General features: G+C 28.5%; 2 protein-coding genes across 3 annotated transcripts in view; both read left to right on the plus strand.

Moving 5' to 3' along the window:
- LOC119600720 (NFU1 iron-sulfur cluster scaffold homolog, mitochondrial-like) overlaps positions 1-223 on the plus strand; it is a 1,150-nt gene extending 927 nt beyond the window's left edge. The window contains exon 3 of the mRNA XM_037951183.1: positions 1-223. This exon is cut by the window's left edge and continues 398 nt beyond it. Coding sequence (XP_037807111.1) covers positions 1-123 — 123 coding nt within the window. The 3' untranslated portion in view covers positions 124-223.
- Positions 224-961: 738 nt separating this feature from the next.
- On the plus strand, positions 962-8,232 carry LOC119600726 (ATP-dependent RNA helicase dbp2). Of its 2 annotated transcripts, XM_037951192.1 has the most exons (4): positions 983-1,455; positions 3,460-4,979; positions 5,168-6,520; positions 6,642-7,037. In XM_037951192.1, the coding sequence occupies exons 2-3, from the start codon at positions 3,567-3,569 to the stop codon at positions 6,503-6,505; spliced, it is 2,751 nt and encodes a 916-aa protein (XP_037807120.1). In that variant the 5' UTR covers positions 983-1,455; positions 3,460-3,566; the 3' UTR covers positions 6,506-6,520; positions 6,642-7,037. The 2 variants fall into 2 exon arrangements, with proteins under 2 accessions (XP_037807119.1, XP_037807120.1); XM_037951191.1 differs by having other exon boundaries at positions 962-1,455; positions 5,168-8,232.
- The last annotated feature ends 5,257 nt before the right edge of the window (positions 8,233-13,489 follow it).

Genomic DNA, 13,489 nt, shown 5'->3' on the forward strand with positions numbered 1-13,489 from the left:
CCCGAGGTACAGGGTGTCGAACAGGTTTTCGATGAGGTGGACAAGATAATCGATAAGGAATTTGATAAGTTTGAGAAAAATCTCAAAGTTAAAGACGGTGCAACAACAGATAGCAAACAGTAGAGAATATTTAAGAGTTGCATACATATATTTGTTAAATTTATAGTTTGTTGTTAAAAAATAAGGCAATATGATAGAGAAATAAATAAATGTTTAAAATAGATTTTTTTATTCGGGGCTTATAGCATTTTCAAGAAAAGTATACTATTAGCATAAGTTATATGGCGACTTCTTATGAAAGAATTTAAAAATTAACGGCTAATTTAATGAAACATCTTAAAAAAACTCTACACATTAAGCTAAGAAATAATATTTCCATACTGTTGACTGCTATAAAATAAACAATGCTGCCAAGTCTATTATTTGACATCAATAATCAAATCAGCAGTAATGGCAATTTCATTTTATTATTCTTGAAAATTTTGTTTCTAAAGCAGTAGCTTACAAAACGGACTCTTAGTAGTCTGTACAATTCGTATTTTTATATATTTCATAAAAGTTTTTCACATTTTTTCTTTTATTATATAAAAAATGCTATAATACATTTGTAAACCCGTTAAATTAATAAGAAAATCGCTTTATACTAGTAATAGTTAAATTAACAACACTACAAATTACGGTTGCAATATACAGCTACTTTTTACCTACCAAATACATTTGAATTGGTTATTTGCTATTAAACAAATGCGTTTGAAGATATTTGTCAGATATATTACGAATTTTAAAAAATTCTTAATATTTTACAAACATTCTTAAAATAATTTATTATATTTATCTAAGTTTACGCACTTTTTATTAGAAAAAAATTGGACGCTTTTTCTGACTACCGGTTTAAAAAAAAGTAGTTACTGCATTAACTACCAACTACCCAAGTACTCAGTGATTTTACAGCACTTTAGTGCAAATCAGCCATTTTATTTTAGTTTGGTTTGGAAAAGCCAACGTCGTTCCTCGCTTTGCTGCAAATATTTTTTAAATAAATTAGTATTAAATATTATTAATTTATTTAATATTAGTAGTTATATATCTATACATATATATATATTAGTAGCAACTTAATATATAAATTATATTAACGAAAAAACGTAAAAGCAACAAAAAATTACTTTTTTCGTTCAAGTAATATAAAAAAGCAAGGAAAAATAAAATACAATTCAAACAACTCTACCTACGTAAGTGAAAAAATAAATCGATTTTTCAATTTTTTTCACACACAAAGAAGTAACCCGAAGACTTACAAAAGAAAAAATAGAAAGCGAGGCGGCGGCTTTGGTCTATAGAAAAAATAAGTTGTAAAAACATAAAACTTTTTTAACTGGAAACTTGTAATACAATTCTAATACAAAAAGTTTTTAAGCTACTTATTGTTGAAAAAAAGAAAATCAGCAAAGTTAGGTAAGTTCATAAATATTTCATCATTTTTTTAATACATGATGTAGTTTTTTTTTTGCTTAAAAAAGAAAAGGAAAAAAAACTTGTGTGTATATAGAGACAAAAAAGAGTTGCCAATGTTTCGTATAACGTTAGGCAAGTAACCGAATTGTTTGTACATATAGAGAAAAAAGTGAAGGGAAAAATTACCACATGTTAAAAAAGTAGGGACAAATTAAAAAACCTAGTGGCAATACTTAACTAAAATGTGCATTGAAAAATTATCTGATTGGAAAAAAATTGTTTTATTCACAGATACCGTTTTATTGTTGTAGTTGTATTTTGTTAATTAAAATTGTAACAGATTTTAGATTAGATTATAAAATAAATAAATGTGTAAATTTAAGAGCTGTGTGCTATAGTTTATATCAATAAAATTGTTTGTCAACTATTCAAAAAAGACTGACCGACCGTAGCCGAAGTCTTTAATAAAATCAATAACACATTTGCGCATTTTAATCGTAGACAAAGGTTTTGTGAAATTCATCAATGTCGTCGCACAACTTTTGTTTTTTTTTTAATCTAATTTCAATTATGGATACCTAATATTAGAATTTTGTGTAATATTTAGTGATAAAATTAATAATTATTGAAATGTGTTTTAAGTTTTCCTGCAAAAAATTTACTTTTAATTTTGTGTTTAATCATTTTATAACTATTAAAGTTTAATTAAAAACATGATTTAGTCACGTTTAGATAAAAATATGCGTGGTTTTGTGTTTTATAGGTAGATTAAAGTCAAGTGAGAAATTATAGCTGCACATAGTCGCATCCTTACACGCTACACTTGCAAATTTCCGAAAATTTTGGTTTAGGTTAAGAAGGTTTAAACACCATTTATGGTTAAACCATAAAGTCCAACAAAACAAAAATAACAAGTACATTGGAGAGAGAAATAAAGGCAGTTCGAGTTTTAAGGTGGTTCAAGCTGGTAGTATTACCGAATCGATCCACTACAGAAAGAGTTTTTAGACAATCTGAGATTTCCTATAAAATCCAGTGGAAGAAATAACTAATTTCCCTGATAAACCATCATGGAACCTATTTCCATCCATTTCAACCTGAGAATCTGTATTCTTGGACATTGACAAATTATGTGCTCAATCGTTTCTAGTTTCTCTGTATCTTCGCATGTTCTGTCCCACTTACTGACAAAGGCCGAGCAAAGCCACATTAAGATCTCTGTCAGAATTTCTATAAGTATCTTGCTATCCCTCATATCAAGTGTTGGTCATAAGGCCCTTGATATTTTGCAATCCATTGTACTATTGCTGGTTGATGATGTCAAGGACTCTTTCCAAAATCAACCATAATAGTGACATCGATGGTTTCACTCTTTTTTTCCCTATCATCTATGTCAAAGTTCGAACCTAACATAGCTAGATCGTTTGCTAGCTACTTCATTACTATGCACATTGCAGTGCCCCGCCACCCTATATTTTCGGAAATTTTTATTATATTGAGACATTAAACATGTAAAATTCTTAAATTCACATATTAAACGTTTTCTTCCAAAAGAACGCCTAACTCACATTACAATTTGGCGATTTATGTCATACAATTTATGTTAGTAATAAAAAAAAGTAGTGTCAACCCTGTTTCAAATCAGTGTTTTTGTGAATTCAAGGTTGCCAGAAAACTTCAACCGTTGTCCCAATTAAATTAATAACGCCACAAATCTCTCGTAAAATAAAAATCATTCAGTGATTTTACAGTGTTTTTAGTTATGGATTAATAAAATCAAAACCTTAAATTTAACATGTTATTATCTTAAAATGCCCTCTAATTATGTGTGTCATGGTGTTTGCTCTTATAAAGAAAACAGAAAAAAAATCAAACAAAATGTATTTAATTAATTTCCGTTAAAAAATTAAAACAACGGCACTTACTACAAGAGGGCTTAACTTTAATTGCAACAAATATTAACCAATTATTTTTTCTTAAAATTTTCCTAAATTTCCCTCACAGAAATATAAAAAGAAAAATACAAACAACTATAATTTAAATCCAAAAAAAAACAAGAAAAATATTTGTTTGTAAAAGAATATATTTATATTATCAAAGACAAACCAAACATGTATCCCAATGGTTATACTGCTACAACACAGGGTGTTACAGCCCCAAATGCCAATTACGCCAATGGTAATATGAATAATGGACCACGTCCCGAACGTCCACAATATCAACGCAACAACAGTGGCGGTAATGGTGGCGCATCCTATGGTGCACCCAATAATATGGGTGGTGGTTATGGTGGTAATCCACAAGCTACTGCCTATGGTGGTGGTTATCGTAATAACTTCAATCCCATGATGGCTAATGGTGGACAAAATTTCTATAATAATTCCGCTGGTGGCTATAAGCCACGTGGCAACAATCCCAATTTTACACCACGTTATCAGAAACCACAAAATGGCAATGGTGGCTATCAACCAAATAATTCTTATAAACCGGCCATTAACTTGGGTTCCCTATCGAAGGAAGAACGTGCTGAGTTACAACGTGAAAAGGCTAAAAATCCCGGTCGCACTTTATCTACACCACAATGGGAAGATTTGCAGCCTTTTAAGAAGAATTTCTACATTCCCCATCCAAATACTTTGAACAAGAGCGAACAAGAAGTTGCGGATATACGCGCTGATTTGCAAATTACTGTGTCTGGCAATGAAATTCCTCATCCTATTGGTTCATTTGAAGAATGTACTTTGCCCGAATACACCATTGAAGAGATGAAACGTCAAGGTTTTACCAAGCCCACTGCTATACAAGCTCAAGGTTGGCCTATTGCTTTGTCGGGACGTGATTTAGTCGGTATAGCTCAAACTGGTTCGGGTAAAACATTAGCTTATATGTTGCCAGCCATGGTACATATTGCCAATCAACCACCACTACAACGCGGAGAAGGGCCCATTGCTTTAGTCTTGGCTCCAACACGTGAATTGGCTCAACAGATCCAATCAGTCGTACGTGATTATGGTCATTTATGCAAACCTGAAATACGTCATACTTGCATCTTTGGTGGTTCATCTAAGGTGCCACAAGCTCGTGATTTAGATCGTGGTGTTGAGGTCATCATTGCCACTCCCGGACGTTTGATTGATTTCCTCGAAAATCGTACTACTAATTTACAACGTTGTACTTATTTGGTCTTAGATGAGGCTGATCGTATGTTGGATATGGGTTTTGAGCCTCAAATACGCAAGATTATCGAACAAATTCGTCCCGATCGTCAAGTTGTCATGTGGTCTGCTACTTGGCCCAAAGAAGTTCAAGCTTTAGCCGGTGATTTCCTCAATGATTATATACAAATTAATATTGGCTCCATGAATCTATCGGCCAATCATAATATTCGTCAAATAGTCGAAATATGTCAGGACAATGAGAAACCACAATTGGTGGTGAAACTATTGAAGGATATTTTGCCAAATCAAAATAATGCCGCTAACAATAACAATAAGATTATTATATTCGTGGAGACTAAAATCAAAGTAAGTAGAATGATTTTGTTTATTTTATCGATAGAAATTTGCAAATTTATTTCTATAAAAAATGTATGTCTTGATAAAAATTTCTGTCTTAACATAAATTTCTCTTAACAAAATGTCAAACTTTAACACAAAATTATAAAAAACTTAACAAAACTTGTTTTCTTTTCCTTTTTTCCCTTTCCTTTTAGGTTGAAGAAATATTGCAAATTATCCGCAACGAAGGCTACACAGCCACCTCAATACACGGTGATAAAACCCAAGCTGAACGTGATTCAGTATTGAAAGATTTCCGCAATGGTAAATCCAATATATTGATTGCTACCGATGTGGCTTCGCGTGGTCTCGACGTGGAAGACTTGCAATATGTCATCAACTATGATTATCCCAACTCCTCGGAAAATTATGTTCATCGTATTGGACGTACTGGACGTTGTCAACAATTGGGCACTGCTTATACATTCTTTACACCCGACAATGCCAAACAGGCTAGAGAATTGATATCCGTATTGGAAGAAGCCGGTCAGCAGCCTTCACAGGCGCTTATAGATTTGGCACGCTCGATGGGTGGTGGCGGTAATAACCGTAATAATAACAAACGTTGGCAAACACCCAATCAAGGTAATCAACAGCAGCAGCAGCGTAATAATCCTTTGAATTATCAAGCTAATGGAGGCCAAGGTGGTGGCAGTTATACACCTAAACCACAGTATCAACAATATAATAACAATGCCGGCGGCAGCGGTGGTTATCAGCAGCAACAGCAAAATGGTGGTGGCAAACCAGGCGGTATGGGCAATTGGAATAACCGTAATAATGGTCAATATAACAATGGTACTACTGGCCAAGAGGGTGGTAGAACTTATCGTCCTCGTGCTCCCTTCAATGCTGCTGGTGGTAATGGTCCACGTCCCATGATGGGTGGCTATGTAGCACATCCTCATATGCCTCCACACATGCAACAGCAGGCGGGTGGTTACATGGCTCCCCAACAGTATCGCCCACGTGGCCAATACATGCAACCCAATGGCAGTACACCACGTTTCCAACAGTATCAAAAGCGCGACTATCAACAACAAAACGGACAAAATGCTAATGGGCAATATAATAAACAAATGATGGAACAAAATAATCAACAAGATGCTACTTCTCTAGCAGCTCAACAGCAACAAATCAGTGTGGCAGCCAATATAGCGGCTGCAGTAGCTGCTGCTGGTGGCCAAGTGGGAGGTCCCGCAGAATACCCTAATGTTTCCACACCACCAGCTGGTGCTTTATATGCGGCTCCCGCACAATCACCACCAGCTGCCGGAGCTCCTGCTTATATGTATGATGCCAGTGGCATGTTGGCTGCTGCAGCAGCAGCTGCTGGTAATCCTTATGCTGCTGGTCAATACGGACCACCACCTACTGCTTACTATACCGCTCATCCCCATCAATTTGCCGCTGCACCCAATGGTGGTGTGGCCGCCAACGCCAATGGAGCCAACCAGGGCGCCGAGTTAATTGCCCAACCCCAACAGCAGTAAAAGAAGAAAAAAAAGGTACATTTTTTCTAATTCCCTCATATATTCAAAATATATACATATATAATTTTTTTTTTTTTGCAAACAAAAACAAATATTATTAATATTAATAATTAATCAATTAAATTTAACTATGAAGATAAAAAACATAATTTTAAAAAATATCAATTAATCACTACAACACTACTAAAGGAAAAAAACGAAAAAAATCTGATTTCTTTTTCTCCAAAAACAAACAATTGATGTAAAACGAAAATATTTTAAACCTTTTTTTCATTAAAACAAATGAAATATGAATGAATTATTATAAAAATAAGAAACAACCAACAAAAAAGGGTTTGAAAATTTAACAAAAGGAGTTTTTTAACCCACAGCATTTATTTAAAAAAAGACATCTCTTTAAACAGATGCTGGTCATCTAAGAACAAAAAAAAACTCCCTTTAAAAAATTAACATAAAATGATAAAAAAACAAAACAAATCAACATTTCCCCCAATTTTTTTTCTGTTTTTATAAACTCTCTACTTTACAAAAAGAAAACATTATTAAAAAAAAGGAAAATATTTTTTTTATAAACGAAACCATTCAATTATTATTAATTTTGTTTTATAAAACACTAAAAGGTTTAAAACAAAACAAGAAAAAGTTTTATATTTTTAACACAGCAGAGCTTGTTAAAATCGAAAAAAATATTAATGAAAACTCGAAAACGATTTCTTTTAAACCTTCGAGTGTAATAAAAGTAAACAAAAAACCAACATAAATTAATGATAATAATTATAACAATAGTAATAATAACAACAAATGATTAATGAAGAAAAAACATTTAAAAAACAAAATGAAAAAATTATAATTTTGTAAACCGTAAATGAACTCTTTAATCTTTAATTTTTATTTTTACTTTAATGTTTTTTTATTATTACAATTATTATTTTTGTTTATTTAAAATAAATTAAATTTTAATTTTACAATGAGTAACAACAAAGAAGAAAATAACAAACAAAAACAAAAAAAAAAAAAATACAAATCAATACAATTTTATAAATTAATTTGATTTAAAAATTAATTAATGAGCAACAAAAAACTTAAACTTATTTTTTTTTTTTGCATTTAAGTATTATAAATAACTTTTTGTTGTTGTTTTTTTTTTAATACAAAAAGCTAAAAACAATTTTTTATATACTTTTTTGTTTTAAACAAAATTTAATGAAATTTAATTGATGCATTAAATTGAAAGAAATTCCCTAGAAAAAAATGCATTAATTAAAACTAAACACTTGCCAAAGCCGCCGCCGCAGCCGCCTTTTGTCATTATATTTAAATATTATTATATGTGTGTGTGTGTTAAAATATACTACTAATATATAATTTTTGTGTTTGATAAGAAATTAAATTTGTTTTTTTCATAAAATCAAACCAATTTATAAAAAAAATATTATGCAAAACGAACAAAAAAATATATAAAAAAAGAATGAATGTTATAAACATAAAAACTAATAATGAAACATTTTGAAAGCTAAAGGAAATTATTAATTAGAAGAAATGGAAATCATATAAAAATAACAACACAAAATGCGCCACATTCATCCATACAAATATTAAGATAAAAAGAAATGAGAATACATAATAGTTTCTCTTAAGTTTCTTTTTAAAATTTTTCTCTAAGCATATTTTCTTTGTAAGTTTCTGATAACAACAACGAAGAGAGAGGAGATTTAAAAGTTTTGTAGGAAAAGGTTAAGGATTTTGACAATTCTAGAGAAATTTTAAACTTGAAAAAAATTTATGTCTTGATATAAATGTCAAGAGAAATTTATGTCTTGAGATAAATGTCTAAAGAAATTTTGTGTCTTGAGGTAAATTTCTAAAGAAATTTAAAACAAAAAAAAATTATATCTTGAGATAAATGTCAAGACAGATTTATGTCTGGATATAAATGTCTAAAGAAATTTATGTAAATTTCTAAAGAAATTAAAAACTTGAAAAAATTTTATGTCTTGAGATAAATTTCAAGAAACATTTATGTCTAGAGATAAATGTCTTACAGAATGTATGTCTACATATAAAGTCTTAAAGAAATTTATGTTTGGAGACAAATTTCTAGAAAAATTTATGTCTAGAGATGAATTTCTACAGGATTTTATGTCTTGAGATAAACTTGTAAAGATATTTATGTCTTGAGACGAAATGTTTGTTAAATGTCTAAAGAAATCTACAACTTGAGATACATATGTCTAAAGAAATTTATGTTTTGAGAGAAATTTCTTTCTTGATATAAATGTTTTTAAAAATTGTGTTGAAATGAACTTTATTTAAAAATTTATGTCTTTCCATAGACATTGATTTCGTGACATAAATGTTTTCAAAAAATTTTATGCCTTGACATAAATTTTCTTTAAACATTTTTGTCTTGACACCGTTTCCTTTAGAAACTATGGTCTTGACACATTTTCTGTCTCAGCATAACCTTTTTTTTAAATTTCTGTACAATTTTCTGTTTTTTATAGAAATTTATGTCTTGTCACAAATTTCTTTTAAATTTATGTCTTGACAATAATTTCTTTAGAATTTTTTAGATCTTTAAAATAAACTTTCTTTAGAAATTTCTTCTTTGAAACAAATGTTTCTTTAAAATTTTATGTCTTGACATAAACTTTCTTTAGAAATTTCTGTCTGGACACATTTTTCTTTAAAAATTTATGTTTCGACATAAAATTCTTTAGAAATTTTCAGTCCTGACATAAATTTCTTTTAAAAATTTGAGTCTTGACACAAATTTCTTAAGAATTTTTAGGTCTTAACATAAATATTCTTTAGCAATTTCTTTCTTGACACAAATATCTTTAAAAATTTTATGTCTCGACATAAACATTCTTTAGAAATTTCAGTCGTAACACAGATTCCTTTAGAAATTCATATCTTGACATGAACTATCTTTGGAAAAAATTCTGTCTTGACAGAATTTTATATGTCTTGACATAAACTTTCTTCAGAAATCTCTGTCTAGAGGCAGATTTCTTTGGAAATTTCTATCTTGACATAAAAGTCTTAAATCTTTTAGACGTTTTTCTTTTGACACTAATTTCCTTTGACATTTATGTCTTGATGTAAATGTCTTTAGAAATGTATGTCTTGACATAAAACTATATCTGGTCACAAATTTATGGTTTAACATAAGTATATGTTTTAACATAAAGTTTTGTCTTGACATAAACTTATATCTTGCCACAAATTTATGTTTTGATACAAAATTATGTCTTTTTTTGTCTTGACATACATATATGTCTTGATATACATTTATGTCTTGACATACATTTATGTTTTGATATACATTTATGTCTTGATATACATTTATGTTTCGACATAGATTTATATCTTGACATAAATTTTTGTCTTGACATAAATTTATGTCTTGCCATAAATTTCAATAAAATTCTATGACATTCCTTTTAAAAATATGAAAAAAAATTTCTTACATTACACTAATTCCGAACCTTTACAAAACTTTTAAAAATCTCTTACTTTTTTTTTTTTAAACTATACACACGTGTATTTCAACCGAAAATTTTTAATAAAAATATTTTTTTTTTTAATTTAAATCAACAACAAAACAAACCAAACAAAAATAAGAAGAATCCTTTTATATGTGTGTTGTGTTTTTACGAAAATAAACTAAAATTTAAAGAAAATTAGGCGCGCAACAAAATTTTTTTGAAAAAAATTTTATACAATTCAAACAAATTATTTGAAAAACTAAAAAAATCAAAAACTGTTAAACAAGTTTTTAAAATAATTAAAATTTTTAAGAACCTGTTAAAAAAAACAAGTCTCAAACATTTAAAAAGCCTTTAGAAGAAAACGTAACATTTTTTCCAAAACGTTTTTTTAGGCTAAACAAAAATGTTTGTTTTTTCCAAACATAAACTTAAAAAAAAAGACTACTACTTGATTTTTTTGTATTTTACAAATATTTAAGTTAAATTATTTACTTTAAAACTTAAAAAAAAGAATGTTGTTTTAAACAACAACAAAGTAAAATATATAATTTTTTTTACAAATTTTTTTAAGTATTTTTATACAAAAGAAAACTTAAAAAAAACAAGATTCGAATTTAATATTTAAATCTTAGATTTATAGCAAAAAAGAAAGCAACAAACCTAACTCCAAAAAGAAGAAAGAAATAAATTTAATTTTTAAAATTTTTCTTTTTTTTTTTCAAAATATTAAATTTTTTTTAATTTTTTCTTTGGAATAAAAATAATATAATTTGGTTTTTGTAAAACCTAGAACTAGAACAAAAAACAAAGAAGAAAGAAATACAAAAAAATTAAACAAGAAAATTAACCACAACAAACAAATAATGAAGGATCTCGTATTTTTAATTATATATTTATATATTTTTTTAATATTTACTCTACTATAACGAATGCTGTGAGTGTTGTTTTTGTTTTTTTGTCTTCAAAACTTCAAAAAAAGTATAAAACAATATTTTGCATTTATTATACAAGAAAACAAACCAAAATAAATAAATTTTTAAATACAAAAAATTGAAACAAAAACAAACCAAGCAACTATTTAAATACAACAATGTGATGTGATATAGACTTAAAAAAAACAAACAAACAAACAAAAAATGATTTAAACTAAAAAAATACATAAAAAACAAAACATTTTTATGGATGACATGAGGCACATTATCTTTATTATAATTTTTAGTTTATTTTTTTTTTACTAACGTTTTTTTTTTTTATTAAAACAAATAAATAATAATTTATTTATAATTATTATTTATTAAAACAAATAATTCCCCTTAAACTAGTAGAAAAAAAAGCCCACAAAAAGTATGCTATTTTTTAAAAAAACAACTTTAAAAATATTAAACAAAAAAATTAAAAATAAAACAAAAGTTTTAAAAAACTTTTGTTTAAATTTTAAACAAATATTATATCGTATGTAAAACCATAGCAAATTTAATTATAAAAAAACACCAGCAACAACTACAAAAAAAACTAAATATGTGATATTATTACATAAATTCCAAAAAAAAAAAGAAATTTTATTAAAAACTTAATTTAGAAAAAAAAATTAAACAAAAAATTGGTAAACTTTTAAAATTTATTTAGTTTCTTAAAAGAAATTTTTCCAAAACAAGGTGCTAAACAAAATTTTCCTAATTAAAATTTAATTAAAAACAATTTACAACCAAAAAAAAATATTAATTTAAAAAAAAAAAACAAAATTTTTGTTTAATTTTTTTTCAAAAACTCTCTTTAAAACTACAACTAAATACATACGATATTATATACATATATGGCAACTGATAAACAAATAAAAAAATTTATATATTTTTTTGTATTAATTGTTGTTCTCATTGATTATAATATAAATTGAATTAAAAAAAAAAAACCTTCAAAAAAGCAACAAAACATTTTAAAAAAGACATTTTTTTCATTAACTCTTAAAAATCTCTCTAAAAAAATACTAAGTATTCCAAAAAAAAAACTTAAAATATCTCTCAACAACATTTGTTTTTGTTTAATTATTTATTATTAAAAAAAAACTTTTTTTTTTTTTTGTTAATTTTCTTCTAAATTAAAATTAAAACCAAATGTATTTAAAAGAAAATTTTATGTTAAAAAGCAAAATCTTTACTTATTGAAATGTATATTTAAATCTCTCTCTCTATTAATCTGTATTCTTTATATTACTCATTGTATACGCAATAATTTTTTTTATAATTTCTTTTACATATTATTATTATTACTGCAACAACAACACAAGTAAGAATATCTACCAAATCCAGCAAAAAGAAACTAAAACAAACATTTAAAACTTTAAATTCAAGAAAAATATTTAATAAAAACTGAATTTTTTGTTATTTTTTTAAAATATATATAAACGATTTTTTTTTTTTTTGTTTTCTTTTATTTTTAAGTTATTTTTTTATTTTTACATTACTTTCAACATTAGACTACATATAGCATCTGAAATAGTATGATTTTATGGCAGCCAGTAAGATCTTTTATAAAAACAGCTTAAAAGTTAAACGAAAGTTATTAAATTTGCTTAAACATCTATTGAATATTCACTTCGAAGTAGAACGAGTTTGATTCAGCCCCGAAAAAAAACCCAAAAATAAACCTTTTTATAGAAAGTTTAAGGTTATGGTTGGTGAACAGTTAAGTAGAGTCAACGGGTCTTCGTTTTGACAGCTCCACTCCACTCGTCAGATGTAGGATTGTATATTATTAGATCCAGTCGGTATTAGAAATCTCAGAAGGACATGTTGTCCATATGCTGTTATCATTGGGGACACACTTGGGTCCATTTCGTTTAGCGTTCGACCCAATTACTCTAGATTCCTATCCCAAGCAGTTTGCCGCACGAATAGAGGAGTTTATTTTACGGATGCCTGGCTCAGATAGAACCCTTAGGTCATGCAGGAAATTGCATTTTAACTGATTTAATCTATGCTGAGCTAGGGTACGGAACTGACAGAGCAAGTGAGTGATACTCTCCTCTTCTACACAGCTTCTGCAAAAAGTAATTACTGGGTAAGTTAATGTCGAGTGCTTTACCTGAACACCTGCCCTGTTGGCCTATTTCACGGCAACATTTTTCAACCACTGGGTGAGCCTTTGAAACGACACACCACCGCCCCATTGTACTTCTTACACACAGGTGGTTCAGTATACGTGCACTTTGCTCAAGTATTTGAGCTATCTAATCTCTCACCATTGCTGCCCCGTTGCTTAACTTCTGAGATGCAAAAGCATCACTTCCGTTTTCAAACACGCAGATGGGATGTGGTTCTCTGGTTAAACCGCGTGACAAATCATACCAAGGACTAACCTAGGAGTGAAGTAATATCACCAGTTTATAGTCCTGTCAGACTAGAGGTACTGGTAGCACTTCTTTACCCCGGGATTGCAATACACCAAGATGAGATTCTTTCATCAGGGAAACATGCCCCGGGGTGTCATTACT

The sequence above is a fragment of the Lucilia sericata genome, unplaced genomic scaffold (genome assembly GCF_015586225.1).
Source record: "Lucilia sericata isolate MDLA Ls3-8-SP2 unplaced genomic scaffold, ASM1558622v1 Contig000119F_arrow, whole genome shotgun sequence".
Taxonomy (NCBI): domain Eukaryota; kingdom Metazoa; phylum Arthropoda; class Insecta; order Diptera; family Calliphoridae; genus Lucilia; species Lucilia sericata.